Source organism: Prinia subflava, chromosome 21 (genome assembly GCF_021018805.1).
Source record: "Prinia subflava isolate CZ2003 ecotype Zambia chromosome 21, Cam_Psub_1.2, whole genome shotgun sequence".
Lineage (NCBI taxonomy): Eukaryota > Metazoa > Chordata > Aves > Passeriformes > Cisticolidae > Prinia > Prinia subflava.
The window spans coordinates 7238673-7254375 of record NC_086267.1 but is presented as its reverse complement, the minus strand read 5'-3'; the positions used below and the strand labels follow the sequence as shown (position 1 = coordinate 7254375).

Here is a 15703-nt window from a genome sequence, read left to right as displayed (position 1 = left end):
ACGGTTCCTAGTGTGAAACTGCCCGCACAGGAGACGTGAGATGGTTTGGGATTCTGCTTTCCTGGAAAGCGCTCCTTTGACAACCTCAGTCATACGACTGTTCTTTCTTCGCCTGAAAAGCTGGGGAAACCCTGGAAATTGGCTGACAGCGAGTCTGGGAGAAAAAGAGGGAGAAGGGCATTTAAAGGGAAAAGACGTGGACTGTAGGAGAGAAGGAGAGAGCCCCAAAGAGAAGGGAGAGACCCTGGGGGTGCTCACAGAGTGCTCTCGGTGGGCACAGTGCAATAAGGACGGGGAATACCCCAGATCCCAAAGCAGAGTCAGGTGGGTTTGGGGGATGAGGAGAAACACCTCCAAGGCAGGCAAGGTGCCCGTGGATACAAAGCAGGAGCAGGGCAGGTTTAAACACGCCTGGGGTTCCACCTGCTAATCATGGCCATGGGACCAAGCACTCCTTTAAATGTGGATACCAAGGACACGCAGGGTGATCCTCTTGTGTTTTTTCTCTCCCCAGCCTGTTGTACAGGTCCATGGACTGCAGGGGAAGCCCACCCAGGCACTAAACCACGGTGCAGGGTCTCATCCCAGTTCCCCACGGCTCAGCCTCTTCTCACCCCCCTCGGGGCTGCCGTCACCCTTTGCTCAGTGCAGCTCTCCCAACTGTCAGGGAAATCAGCTGCTCCAAAGCAGCAGCAGATGGAGACGAGGAATGTTTCCAGTGTTCAAAGACAATCATTCCTCTCTGTCTCATTAAATTTTCAGCAGCAATTAGATACTCAAAGACCATGTGCTCATCTGAAAAGTCTTTCTCTTTTCACACATCTCCTCTGAAATGCCCATGGTACTTTGGGTCACAAATGAGAAAATATTGGGAAAGTGGATTTGTGATTTTAATTATTTCACCGCCACACATGGAAACAAACAACCCTGGTAGAGAGCATAGTTTTTGCTACTGCATCACCTCGACTGGCCCTGCAGTTTTATGACTCCCAGAATCACCATTTTTCCTAAAGCTTTTGCTACCAAAGACATGTAATTAAGGCATAAATTCTTTTTTCTTTTTCTCTCTGTGTTATCATCCAAGAAAAGCTCATTATTCTTGCAATCTGACTAATTTTTCTCCCCCTGAACATTACTAGCTGGCAACACAGATATCTTGCCAACAGTACAGTACAAGATGTGACTGTTGAAACATTCATTGTTCAACTCCATTTGAATCCACTATCGTGTCTCCATGTGACCTTTTAATGCTCAGAAATTGTCTATTTTAAATCATCGGGTCTGACATGTGTTGAAGATATTTTTAACAGACTGTTTACAGGAATTCTGGTTTCTGTTCTTTTTTTTTTTCTTTCCTTTTCAACAGCTTTTCTATTCATCATATCGAAGTTTCACATGTACAGCTGTACTGAACACCAGCAGGGCATTTGTCCGAGAAATCGGACATCAGAAACTGTAGGGAAGGGAAAAAGGAACTCTTGGCAGCTGCAGTCTGCCAAGTTTGAGATCTGAGACCTCCAGGAAGAACAGAAGGGAGGGTTACTCAGTTGTTCTTCTGCTGTGCTCCTGAGAACCCAATAGGGCAAAAGCATTTGAAGAGAACACTGCCGAGAAGGGCACCTGGCATTATTCCAAATGCACCTGACACATTTGGGGACATGCAAGGCATGCAGGTTCACAAGGACCATCCCCACTCCATGCCAGTCTGGTTTACTTTTACCCAGATTGTTCACAGAATTCTGAGAGGTGATTTTGTGCTCTCAGCTCTCAGGCTCTCCCGCTGCCTGTGCTCTGTGTCACTTCACCCGGTGGATCTGCAGAATCACACAATTCCACACCACTGCTGAGTCAGGGGTGCCTTGTCCTGCCTGGGGAACGATGCAGACCCCAGCCCAACATTCCCCACCGTGCCACTGCCAGGAAATTCAGGCAATGTTTGCAGATGAGACATGGTCAGCACTTACGGGAGACACAGCAGGTGGGAGGATGACAACCAGACACACAACCACAAACAACACCTTGGTATTTACAGGATCACCCAGCAAGAATCCTTCCCCCCAGAGGCACAAACACCTGCCTGCCCCCCGGGGTCCCAAGCCACAGAGATGCTGGCAGGGGCAGTGAACAGTGACACTTGTGAAGGTTGTTCCTCACTCCAGACCGGGACAGAAGAGTCTGCCCTGCTCTTCACCTGCATGGGGCAAACAAACAAACAAACAAACAAACAAACAAGCCCAGGCTGCTGCCTTTCACTGTGCTGGAGGCAGACAGGAAGCCTGAGCAGTCTGAGGGGGGCTGAGGCTCTGCTGAGTGTGGTTAGCACTGCTCAAGGCTGACAGTGCTCAGCGGGGAAACCACGCCGGGCTGCAGGCACGGCTGGGAACTCGCTCGTGTTTAAAGCTCAGGAGAGGGGGCTTTGTTTGCCCTTTTGTTTTCGGGTTTTTTTTGCAGCAAGGTCTGAAATAGGATCCCAGCCAGCCCAGAGTGTGCAGCACTGATGCACACTGGCTGTCAGTGGTGAGCAGTGGGAGCACAGCCATGGGCCTCCAGCCTTTCCCAGAAAATCCCCTGGCCAAACCAAACTGCTTCAACATCTGAAAGTCACTGTTTCTTTTTTTCTTTTTGCATGTCACACAAAAGCTCTCTGTGCTATAGAATAGTATTATACTGCTATAGGCTTTGGAGATTTATTTAAAAGCATACACACACATACAGATATATATTTGGGCCACCCAGGTCCTCTTACGAATAAGCAACGTGCATGTCAAAGGACATTAGGAGAATTAGGATAAACTGCACTAAGCATTGTTACCTGCACCTCACAGAGCACAGGAGCAGGGTCGGGGCCTCCCTGAGCCCCCAGCTCTGCTCCCTGGGCTGACCACTCCATACACCCCTAACAGACAGACACCCTTCACCCACCCCAAACGAGTGCTGCTCCCTCTCTTCCCCCTCTGCACTCCAGAAACCTCAGGAGGACATTGCCCTGAAGACAAACGTGACAGGTCCTCCACAGCTCAGTCCTTGGGACAGCTGAGGACACCACGGTTACAATATGAGTTGTTTTTCTTTCAGGAACAAGGCCACAGTTTACTTGTTGATGTTACCACAAGAGAGATTTCAGAGACTAAAACCACAACAAGGCTTCAGCATGTTTTCCTCTTTGATGACCGTGCATTCAAACAAAAATAATATTAAGCAAAACCTTTCCACAAGCTGTAAGGATCTGATGGTAAATTATTAGGGGCTGGGATACAGGGACCTGAGTAGTATTTCTTTGAAAAGCTTCTGAAATGGTATCAATCTTGTGACCCCAAAATGACAGGGAGAGGAGAGAATGACGACAAAGATACTCAGCTCTCGCTGAAGGCCAAAGTGGCCTAATTTGGTGTCCTTGCCCAGATAAAAATACTGTTTTATTTGTGTGACTATGTATTTAAATGAAGGATACTGCAGACTTGAGAACAATGCGTTCCTCTGGTTCCCCCATAAATGGTTGCAGAGAAAAAATGTAACAAGACATGACCTGAGTCAGCTGCAGTGGCAGCTGAGATTCCCATCCTGACCATCAGCAGCACCACAGGACTGCAACAGGAGAATAATTCCTGGAGGCAGCTCTGCCTCAGAGTTAGCAAAATGAAGCAGAAGGGTTTGTTTGGTTCCTCCTTGTTGTTTCTTCATCACAGTTTCTGAGTTCCAAAGCTTAGTGCTGAGGAAAAAGGCAAGTTGAGTGACTGTGGGTGTTGCAGGCAGCACATCACCCCGAGGACAGGGGGAAGGCGTCCACCCAAGGTGGGACAGGAGGAGAGGAGATGCTCCTGACCCTGCAAGGAATGGGAGGCCACAGCTCTGCCAGGGACACTCTGGGCTACTGGGTGCAAAAATGTAAAACAAAACTGTTGGGGGGAAAAATAAACTAAGTTAATTAATTAATTAATTAAAGAGCCCAGCAAAATTACAGAGGCTGCCTTCAAGGACAGGCAAAGGGCTCGTGTTCTGCTCCTCACACCAGTGCCAATGTCACAGCTTTTACTGTGTCGTGTTTCCCTGCATGCAGGACGCTGGGAATGTCCCTTCCTGTCCCACAGGGCATTTCTGGAAGCTTTGCTGTTTGCACAGCTCCTCTGAGGTGTTCAGCTGGTGCTGCTGCACAAGCTCAGAGCATCAATGTCACAGCACACCACATTTCTGTCACTTAGAGCACGACTGCAGTGCAAACACAGCATTTCCCCCTCAGGGAATGACACTCCAAAGCTCACTTCTGTTGAAGACGGGGTTTTGATACAAAACTAAAAAATATCAAACACAGATGGCCAGAAGCTCCATCCCTTTTCTGACTATCGGTTCTTCAGAGGGGACAAACAACTTTCTTTTCTCTTGTTGTTTGCTTTTTTTACAATACAAGTGAGTGATCTTAAAACCCGCAAATTTCCATTATGAATTGTAACTGCCTATTTAACCAAACCACGCTATTTATTCTTGAAATTACTGTTAGGGGATTCTGAATCCCTTTCTTTGCTACCAGAAGGAAGGCAGCACCCAGTCTTCCCACACTCAATTCACAAAACCAGACCTCAGTGGTAAAGTCAGAGTGCTAAAAAGAAAGCCCTCATCCCGTTTGGGAATCTGGGGGGTCTTTATTAATTATAGTTTCCAGTCAGACCGGATCTTGCAGGCTCAAGTGTGGGTGGCTGGTTGCACTCTGAGGACAGATGCAGGTGCCTGCCTGTACTAAATATTTTGTACAAGCTCAAGAGTTTGTTGTATTTCAGTGGTTTTTGTTTGTTTAGCTTTATTTGACATCTAAAATGTGTATTCCAAACTAAGCAACATTCAGAACCCAAACAAATACACTCTCTGCATAAAAATCAGAATGTATGTATCATGTTACCAAGTAAGGCAGATGCCAGTGACAAATGCTTTAAGAATTTTTTAGCAGCCACCTGAAAAATCACTTAAGAGTCAGAAATAAGCAGCAAAGGCCATTGCATGAGTCATCAGTGACAACAAGGAGAAAAGGAATGTCAATGGAATTTTTCTCCCTTTTTTAATAAATGGGAGATGGCTCTGGCTGAAAGAAAATTATTTTTTCTGTTACCAGAGGAAAACTTCCATTTGCATACAGGGGAATTTCCACCTGAGACATATTGATGAAGACTCATTTACATAGCTGGAGGTAAGAATTTTACCCTGGGAACAGTGATGAAGGAAAAACAAATTCTTTTCAGTAGCGGGAAAGCGCAAAATTTTTGTCCTCAAATTTTGGTCTAGAAATAGATAATGTTTGTTTTCATTAAGTCTTTAAAAATATTTACAAAGAAGAGAAGATGTATTTCACAGAAGGGAACAGTCCAGCCAGCCTAAGCAGAACCAGGACTGGGAAACTGTGCAGGACAAGTACTGACTGTGTTAAACCCTTGGATTATGTGCTACAGGGGAGAGTGTGGCTCAAAAAATAAAGCAAAAAGCTCCTTTGTTTATTATGAGAGTATAATCATTTAAAACACGGCAGCAGCCAGGTCTGAGCGAGGATGGGTCTCTCCCCTCTCACCTGAGCACCCAAGGGATTTTTGCATTTTCACAGAATGGCAGGAAGCTAACACAAATCACAGAGCCTGGGCACCTTTGGCCATACAACAAAACTCACTGGGCTGGAAAATCGAGAACATCTTGGGTTGAGTCTGATACAACTCCATTTTCACCATGCCTGTATTAGTATGTCCAGCTCACAGCAACTCCCCTTGTATTCCCACAGGGAAAATGTCAGTGTTCCCACACTGCCGGGATGTCTCTTTTCTGAAGGGTCTCTGCTGGGAGCTGCTCTGCAGCACCACATGGACCTGAGGTCCAGCTTTTACCCTGACACAAAGGGGAATAAATCATCAGACAAAAACAGCCATAAAGCACCTGCAGCCTGTGGTGCTGGGGGCTCAGCAGGGTGATAACTTTGCATTGAATTTCCTATTTTATTTCCTTGCAACCTGCAACAGGAAAAAACTCAACCTCTCACTTCCGTCCTCCTACCCACTTTCTGTTTGGTGTTTTGAGTGGCTGGTGCAAACTAGCTGCAGTCAGGAGCCAGATTTTCAATTTGTTCTGCTTTAAAGGCCGTGGGTAGACACAGAGCAGAGTCTGCTGGCTAAAATGACAAAATGACAGGGGTGAGGGGAGGGCAGTGACAGCCACAGAGCTCACAGGCACAGGGGGATGATGCTTGGGTGCTGACAGAGCAGGTGCACAGCACTGTCAAAAAGGAGAGGATTGAGCACAACTTTGGCTGTCTGAATTAGTCTTGGAAATTTCATGGAAAAATGTAATTAAATCTTTGCATCCTCTTTCCACAACCACCAGCTCCACAGGTATGTGCTGTTCTGGACAGACAGTGATGCTGCCAAGCCACACTTTGTGACTTTGGGAATGGAATGACCACACACCACCCGCGCTTTGGGGTGCTCTGGGGAGCTCAGGTACTCACTCAGCCCTCTAGAGAAGAGCTTGCAAACAGTTTGCCTTGAAATATTCCTCTCCACCCTCAGAAGCCCCCAACAAAAATACAGCTACTGACTACACACATGATTCCTTCGGTGGCAGAAGCAAAAACATTTCAGAAGCCCTTTGACACTAAAAATACATTCTTCCTCCTCCTCGGACTTCTCCTTTACCAGAAAGATTCCTCTCCCTGTGCCATTTCCCAGTCTGTCACACTTGTCCTGGCTCCCACCCCGGAGCCAGACAAACGCCCTCTCAGAGCTCAGGGCTCCCTGTGGGCCATAAGAGCTTTCACTGCCCATTCCCACTAACAGGTCATGCCCTGACTGTTCCTCCCTGCACATTATTTATTTACCATCCTTCTCTTCCTCCAGGGCTGCATCGATTGCTGCTGCTCACGCTGTGTCATGGGGAGCACAGCCATCAGCACCCCTGGCTGCTCCTCACACACCTCATAGTCCTGTAAGGATCCACAGGGCAAACCTGGAGGTTGGAACTGATCCTGCAGATCTCCACATTGGAAAAACCCAACCAGCAAACCCCTCCAAACCCACACCTCTCTTTTCACTGCTGAATCAGAACCAGCAAAACCCCTCAGGGATTTGAAATGTGCATCCCTCCTCTTGGCAAAATACAAATACAGGCATCTGATCTCATTTAGCAGCGTGGCTGAGCTCTGGTCCCCCATGGCTCTCATCTGTACTGAATCTTTGTCTTCCCTCTGACAATGGGCATGGCAGAATGTTTGGTGGTAACAGATTTACCACAGGCACTGGGAATTGCTCAGTCCACAGCATCAGAGCATTTTCCCCTACTCCTCTTTCTGAATCTCTTTTGTGGGTTCCAGCTGACCACAGGAGGAAAGGTAGCCAAACATCTACTCAGCTTACAAATGACAAAAAATAGCTCATGAAATCCTGTTAAGTTGCAAAAAAGCAAAGATGACAACACCCAAAAAACCTGCACAGGAGAGAGCTGACAGAGCACAATCCCTTCAGTGCCCTTCAGCCACTTTGGACAGCAGTGACCAGCCTGGGCACAACCAAACCTTGATTAATTTTTTATCCCCTTCCTGATGCTCGGTGTTTGCAGCTCATCACCAGATGGTTGTGCCTGTTACCTTGGCTGTACTTTGGAGACCTTGTAGGTACGAGCTGCCTTGGTGAACACATGTCCTGCCCTCCTGGGGATTATCAAAGGCTGAGGGAGCCCAGCTAACTGGTCCAGGGAAAAGTAAACACTTTCCACTGGCAGCCCCAGGAGACAATGGGAATTGTCCAGCAGTGCTGCCCACTCGTTGCCTTGGGATCAGTCTTACAGCAGAAAATTAAAAGCAGTCACGCTGCTTCTCTTATGTCACAAAAAATAGAGGAAGGGAATATAAAAAAACCCGGCCAGCAGCATAACTGGTTCTGAATACAATGTTTTTCTCTGCTCTGAATGGGAAGTCAGCATCTCTGATTGCATGAGTGCAAATTCCCCCAAAATTTCCCTGAAACCTTCCACTACAGAGAGGCACCAGAGCTCTAGTATTAAGTTTAGGCTGATACTTGTTTATTTACCTCAGTTAAGATTATCTGTTAGATCTTATCACGGGTGAGTGAATCACCCTGTACTGCACAGGTGCAGCTGGCTGTCCCCAGGAGAGGAGCACAGCAGCAGCTCCAGCGAGTGCCAGGGCTCTCTGCAGAGGGGCTTCTCCCAGCACCGCCTTCTCCCTCCCCTTTTGGCTGGTTGCCTCAACTGAAGAAAAATTTCTGGTGGGAGGACTGAGAACAGCCAAGTGACAGGCTGTTTCCTCTGACATACAAGACAGTTGTAGCTTCTGTGCTGCCTGTGTGCATCACAGGTTTACAGAACCCAAAAAGATTTGCTTAGGTAATGCAGAAAAATCTCTCTGCAAGAGCTTACAGAGCAAGGAGGGGATTCCTGCTAAATTCTAAACAGAGATGCTGGGAAGGCTCATAATGGGAAACAGAACAACCCTTGGAATTAATCTGGGAGACATGAATGAGTGCCACCATGAAATCACCAGCAACCAAGTGACATTTAGCACACAGTAGAGACTCACTGTCAAATCTTATTAACTGCATCCTTGTATCACAGCAGACAGCTCTGCCCACAGATCAGAGACCACAGCATTACACTGGAAAAATCATTCATGAGCCTGCTGGTGGCTCAGGAAGGAACTGTAGAATGAATGAGAAAAAGGAATCCTAATGGAAAGTTATTCCCATCATTTAGAAACCCAGACTAACCAACGTTCTGTCCAGTTCCCTTACAGTCCTGGCACCAATGACCACATGGAAAAGTCAGGCAGCCCTTCTCGACAGACACTTGCACAAGCTGTGCTCAGCTCTGTGTGTCATACCTGGTACCTCTGGTGACTGCTGGAAAGCCACAGAAATGGCACTCAGTCTGCAGGAGCCTCTGGTGGAAGCAGCTTCAGCGAGGGGGTGCCCCCTCCCTCCTGGTCCTGCTCTAATGTACATGCAAAGCTCATTCGTTATTTTTCATCTCTCCCAGCCACTGATTAAAGGGGCATCTTACCCAATTCCCTGTCCTTTCCCACCCCCAGTGAGGGCCTGTCTCTCTCTGCTTTGGCAGCTGTTTTTCCTTCTCCTCCCAGCCCATTTGCCTGCTGTTGTCTGGCTAATTATTTTTACAAGGCTCCATAATTGATGCAATCTTCCCCATTTTTCACCTCCTTCCTGCAGCAGTGTTTGGCAAGCAGGGAGCTCCTGCAGCAGCTGTGCCCTGTGGGCTGCCCACCACCCCCTGCCAGGGCAGCCCCAGCCAGGACAAGCTGTGCAACCCAATCCTCTATTTACCTTTCCCCGGGCTCAGCCATCATTGTCCAGAGGAGCAGCTCTGGAAGTCACTTAGCAACGTGCCAGCAAACCAAAGCTCTGATGTCACCCACAGAAACAGCATCTCAGAAACACCCGATTGTCTCATGCCCTGAGCCAAAGCAGCCGGGGCCAGGGAGCTCCATTCCTCAAGAATTGCTGCTTCTGGAGAATTTGACTTTGACTCACTGGCAGATGAGGCAGCAGCACAGTGATTTCAGATTAAAAATAATCTCCCATTCTTCAATAATCACACTGACTAGAGCACAGGGCTCCTGCTGCCTCTCTAAAGTGTAGCATTGAACAAGAGCACAGATCAGACACTGAAGTGACACAGGCCTATGTGGTAGAGCAGCTCCCTCAGCCCTTCCAGTTATTCACCTGTGAAGATGAATTACAGATTTTAAACAGCTTCCTTCACATTTTGCCATTTGCTTATGGTCAGACAGGCCATTCCCCCTCTCAAAGCAGCAGGGAGAAAACATGGCAGCAAATACAGAAATCACACTGACAGCACAGTTCCTAATGCAACTTCTTGGTTTTTAAGAATGCTGTCAGGCCCCTAAAGACAGAAGTCCCAGCTCTTGAGAATTTTCAGTTCTTTGTGAATTTTTAGATAATAATTGACCCTGTCTCTCTCTCTTCTCTGAGAGTTCACTCTTGTCCAGCTGTGCAAGCTGTCCAGGGTCATGGAAAGGGAGGGCAGCTCCTCACTGGTGCACTTCAAACCAGATCCTTCCTCATTTCACACACTTGAGCAACCCTAGACTGCATGGTGGCTCTGCAAGCATAAAATCCCAGATTCTGCAGGAATCAGCACTGGTGATTCAACATTCAGCATTATTCTGACACTGAGTACCTCTGACTGATTATCACAAGACTCCTAAGAACAGGACAAAATCTAGACTTGTCCATTCAAGAGCAGCTGAGGAGAGCAGCTCAAAGAGGAAAATGAATGGGTAGTTCTGCTGCTGCACAGCACCAGGCAGGGCATTTATGGGGACACACAGACACCACAGCACCCTGTCCTGGTTTAGGGCAAATTTGGGAGGAAACCCCCTCCTTGGGGAGCCACCTCTGGGGGACAGGATCACCCCTGGGGAGCCACAGACACACCCTGCCTTTTCCAGAGCCTGCACCCACACCTCTTGCAGGTGTTCCCAGGGGTCTCTTCCAGGCAACCCACCGCCAGCCCCGTCCTGCTCTCAGAGCTTGTTGTTTCTAAGAGCACTGGTGTGAAAAAACAGGAAGCCATGCAGAGAAGAGAGAGAATACAGATTCAGGCACGAAAGTGCAGTAGCCCCAGCTCCCCCAGCACTCACCCCACCCCCTCCTTCCCCTCCCACCCCCTCACCACAGGCCACATTCTCGATGAGAAATGCTCAGCCTGCTCTTGACGGGAAACTGGGTACGGAGTGGGGAGCCTCGGCGGGAGGGGAAACCCAGCAGCGCTGAGGGAAATGCAGCTCCCCTGGCTCTGTGGCCACAGAGTGCCAGGAGCAGCTCAAATCATGCTCTGCTCCACAGGTGCATTCCTTTTAGGCTTCAAGAAAAAGTTTGTAACTCCCTTGTCCTCAAAAGCCCAGATTTGCCCCTTCAGAGATCTGCTGATGACCATTCTGCAGGCTGTTTGAGCTTTATCTATGATGTGCTGCAATCCAAACAGGTGTTTGCACCATCCTATGCCCGTGTAATTGTTTAAGGAATAAGGATTCCGAGTCACATCTCTATTGAGGGAAGCCAGCAGATCCTATGCCTACAGCTCTCTGCATTCACGGCTCTCCCAGCTCACCCTGCACTGGCAAATTGTGACACAAATTTTTTGTTTTGCAGGACTCTTCATTGCTCACACCCTTATCTCTTCAGGCTGCAACACAAGGCTGAGAGATTAAAAGGGCAGAGATGAAGAAACAACAGCTGGGGCAAAAGCACTGGTAGGGGACAGAAAGGCCAAGCAAACCACAGAAAACATGACAGCACCCCAGCTTCCAAGGCAGTGAAAACACCCCCAGCTTCACCCAGCACATAACCATGGCTGTGCTATGTCAACCAAACTTTGTCTGGACAAAAGGGGAAATGTCTTGGGAATCCTGGTGCTGCTGAAAGCCAGGACAAAGCCAAACACCACACACAGCTTGGCCAGTGCTTCTGGAGACCAGCACCCCAAAATCAAAGTGAGTACAGGTGGGATGAGCATGCCCAGCCTGAGCCACGTGGGGTGACAGTGCACAGGGTGAAGGCACAAAGGACCTGGCACATCCCAGGATGAGTTATTATGAGGCACTAACACACGGAGAGATCAGCCTGGCACCTCCCCACACCGTGCTTGCATTTGGTCAATCAAAGATCCTTTACATCTGTACTAACCCAGCACCAGGCACAGATAAATTGTCCTGCTTGTCTTGTTAACACATAAAACCATTGTTAATGGCTAAAACCAAGGGCGGAGCAAGGACAGACATGAGGCCACACAAAGGAGAAGAGTTAGACAGTCTGATATCTGCTGGTGGGAAAGGGGAATGCTGCATTTCCTTCGTCCTGCCCAAAGCCTCTGTGCTGCTCACAAGGGGATGTGCTGGGCTGGAGTTTATTTATAAAACCTATAAGAATGTTGACCTAAGGCTGTAACTTGGAGAGAAATAAGCAGAGGTCAGGTTCTCTAAATGCAGTCACACACCCCAGAGAGAAGCAGGACCCTCGGCTTTCAGAGGGTTGCAGAAGTCAGGAGAGGCCCCAGCCCTTCTGAGCTGCCAAGGAAACCGTGCAAACCGTGAGCCCTCCCCTGGTGTGAGTGCAGCCATCCCCTGCTCTCTGTGCCCCCCACAGAAGCAAGGCAGGGTCTGCGGGGAGCTCGGGGGTGCCTGAATGAGCCTGAGGGAGGTTCCCAGCACCTCTCTTTGCGGGCAGAGCAAAGAGTCTTCCCAGGCTCAGATTTTTTGTCTTTTAAAATCACTAATGGAGAAAGATGCTCCTACAAGTGGTGATTCAGAGCCGGGCCTTTATCTAAATGCTCTGAATCATTCTTTGTACGAGGCCATCCCTGCTGACAACTGAGGGAGCCTCTGGAGAAGCAGGCAGACATCGGTGTCATTAACTCTCGTGTGGCGTTTGCATCAGATACCCAAGTAAGAGGCTGAGCTGGGGCTGGGGCTCATTATCCAAACCTGCTCAGACAAAAAGCCAAGGCCGGTGCTTTGGAGGAGGAAGAACACGCGGTCTGCACTCCAAACGTTTGACCCACAAATAACTCAGCCATGGCCGTGAGTACTGCTCTTATTAGGAATACCGTGAACTCCTCCTCTCCTCCAGGAAAATCATCACCCCAGCAGTGAGGAGGGGGCGAGCAGGAGGAGCCCCACCGGTGCGGGCGGCGCTTGAACATTCCCATTTTTGTGTGCAGGATTTCAGAATTTCTCTTTGGCGTAGCTCCCACGCGGATTTATGGCCTCATTTTCCGGAAGGGCGCCGGTATTTCACCAGGAGCCCCTTTCGGCCCCACGGACACCGGTCCCCGGTGGGCTGCGGGACCCAGGCCCCATCTAGCGGCAGCCACGGAGGGAAAGCTGCGGACGCCGGGAGGGCACAGCACCGCGCCCGCCTAGAGCCACGTGCTGTAAATGGCTGAAAAAAGCGCTTTATTTGCTCTTTATTTTCGTGTTCCGCCCTTCTGGGCTGGGCCCCGCAGCCCATCGCCGCTACCACAACACGAACAAAGCACAGAGGGGCGACAAATGCCTCACTCTGAACCCACAAAGCCAAAGGGGCCGCGGGCACAGAGCCCCTCAGAAAACACCCCGGGCCACGAAATTCACTTTACACACACCTCATCATCTCTTGTTTTTAAGAGGAACAAAATCAGGGGTAATCAGTACTTCAGGGCACACAAAAGCAGCTTTGTCCCTGCATTTGTTGGGACCACACCCGAGACAGCCCCCGCGGCTGAGGGCAGCAGGTCCCAAACCCACCCAGCCCTTGTGGAAGAAAATGGTCACCACTCACCTCCGTCCTTCCCGGCCAGGTGGGTGCGGAGCCGCTCCAGAAACAATCCCTGGTCAGGCACACGGGGCACAAGAGTTTGTGGGGAACCCCGGGCTGTGGGGACCCAGGGCAGGAGACCCTCCTGACCCCCCAAACCCCCGGCGGCAGCGGCGAGTCTGGGGCGAAGCGTCCGGGCCCCCTCAGCACAGACAAGCTGCAGGTGTGAGGGCTGTGAGGGGCTTCAGGGGCTTCACCGTTTCCATCATGTTGGTGGAATTTAAAGATGACAATTAGAAAAACTTCTGAAGTATGAAAGTTACAAAATAACAACTATAAAACTGAATTTCAGTTGCACTTTCTTTCAACAAAAACATCAAAATAATTTAGGAACTTTCTGAAGACACAACTCTTAGGAAATACTCTTTATTAATATAACATACAAAAAGTGCTGCTCCTCACATAACAGTATTTGAACTCTTCTCTCTCATAAACCTAAAACATGGCTCTTATTGGAAGCATATTTTGTCTCCAAACCCTTATTTTGAGAGAAAAGCATAAAAACTGCTCCCCCCTGAAATCAAAAGGGAAGAGATCCTTACACAGTAATTACAGCATCGTTTATAAGAAACATGTTAACAATGAACGTATGTAAACATACATAACCAGCAACAATGTAAAATAAATGAAAAATCCTATATATGTTCACACTTTAAGTACAAACCCACAAGATTTCCAGTATTAAGCCAAGTGTCTTTGGGGTTGTTGATCTGAGGTATTTTCCACCAAAGACAGACCAGCATTGTTTTTCCATAAACCTTGAAAGAAAAGCTCCAAAATAAATGAAGGCCACTTGAAGAAATAAGTTCCCTGCACGAGGCCAGGACTGGGCTGTGCAGCACCCCCCGTGTGCCTTCAGGCAGGGACGGGCCGCGGGACCGATTCGCTCCCTCGGTGCTGCAGCTCCCTCAGGCTGCCCGGAGGCTCCAACAACAAAACCACAATTCCCCCCCCCGAACGCAACCCGACAGAGCGGTGGAGGAGCGCGGCCGCTCCCCTCGGGCAGGCAGGAGCGGGACAAGCGCCGCGCCTCGGGGCGGTGCTCGGCGGCTCTCTCGGGATACCGAGAGCTCCCTGAGCCCTGCCCGGGGCCGGGCCCTCATCCGAGGGCGGGGGTCAGCCCCGAGCCCCGCTCGCCGGTCCGCGCCGCGCCCAGCCCGGCGGGGCGCAGCGCCCACGCGGGCGGCGGCCCCGGGGGCACCGGCGGGCCCGGGGCGGGCAGCTCCGGGTACCGGGGGGGCAGCACCAGCGCTGACCAGGGCCCCTGCGGGCAGCCCGAGGGCGGCGGGGGCCACGGAGCGGCGGGGAGCGAGGCCATCCCCGAGGGCGGCGGGGCCCGGAGCGCGGCGGGGCCCGGGGGGATCCCCGAGGGCGGCGCGGGCGATGCGGACGGGAGGCGGCAGCGGCGGCGGCGGCGGAGGTAATTCCCCTCCGGGAACATGTCCTGGAAAGCGGGATCCAGCTCCCAATCACCGGCGCGGCCGTGGCGGCGGGGCAGCCGTCGGAAGCAGGGGTTGAGGCTGAGGTTGTGGCGGACGCTGTTCTGCCAGTGGCGGCGGGGGCCGCGGTAGAAGGGGAAGCGCTCCGCGATGTAGGCGTAGATGCCGCTCAGGGGCAGCCGCTGCTCGGGGCTGGCCCGGATGGCCATGGTGATCAGCGCCGCGTACGAGTAGGGCGGCCTCTGCGGCCACTCCGCCCTGCCCGGCCCGGTGCTCCGCTCGGTGATGTGCCCGGTGCTCCGCTCGGTGCCTCGCTCGGTGCCTCGCTCGGTGCCCGGCCCGGTGATGTGCTCGGTGATGTGTTCGGTGCCCGGGCCGGTGATGTGCTCGGTGCCTCGCTCGGTGCCCGGGCCGGTGATGTGCTCGGTGATGTGCTCGGTGATGTGTTCGGTGCCCGGGCCGGTGATGTGCTCGGTGCCTCGCTCGGTGCCCGGGCCGGTGATGTGCTCGGTGATGTGCTCGGTGCTCCGCTCGGTGCCTCGCTCGGTGCCCGGCCCGCAGCCCCGCTCGGTGCCCGGCCCGGTGATGTGCTCGGTGATGTGCTCGGTGATGTGCTCGGTGCCTCGCTCGGTGCCCGGGCCGGTGATGTGCTCGGTGCCTTGCTCGGTGCCCGGGCCGGTGATGTGCCCGGTGCTCCGCTCGGTGCCTCGCTCGGTGCCCGGCCCGCAGCCCCGCTCGGTGCCCGCCGCCTGCCGCTCGCCGGGCTCTGTCTCAGCCATGGCCCCGCTCTCCGCTCGTCCCAGCCTCACGGGCCCTTCTAAAGCCTCTCCCCGCCACCGTCCCACCCCCGGCCCGGCCCGGTCTGGTCAGTTCGGGGTCGCCGTCGGGTCA

General features: G+C 51.2%; 1 protein-coding gene across 1 annotated transcript; it reads right to left on the bottom strand.

Moving 5' to 3' along the window:
• Window positions 1-13732: 13732 nt before the first annotated feature.
• LOC134561021 (forkhead box protein E3-like) lies at window positions 13733-15591 on the bottom strand. The gene is made up of 2 exons (XM_063417587.1): window positions 15363-15591; window positions 13733-15134 (listed from the first exon to the last, which is right to left on the bottom strand). The coding sequence occupies exons 1-2, from the start codon at window positions 15589-15591 to the stop codon at window positions 14473-14475; spliced, it is 891 nt and encodes a 296-aa protein (XP_063273657.1). The 3' UTR covers window positions 13733-14472.
• Between the last annotated feature and the right edge of the window lie 112 nt (window positions 15592-15703).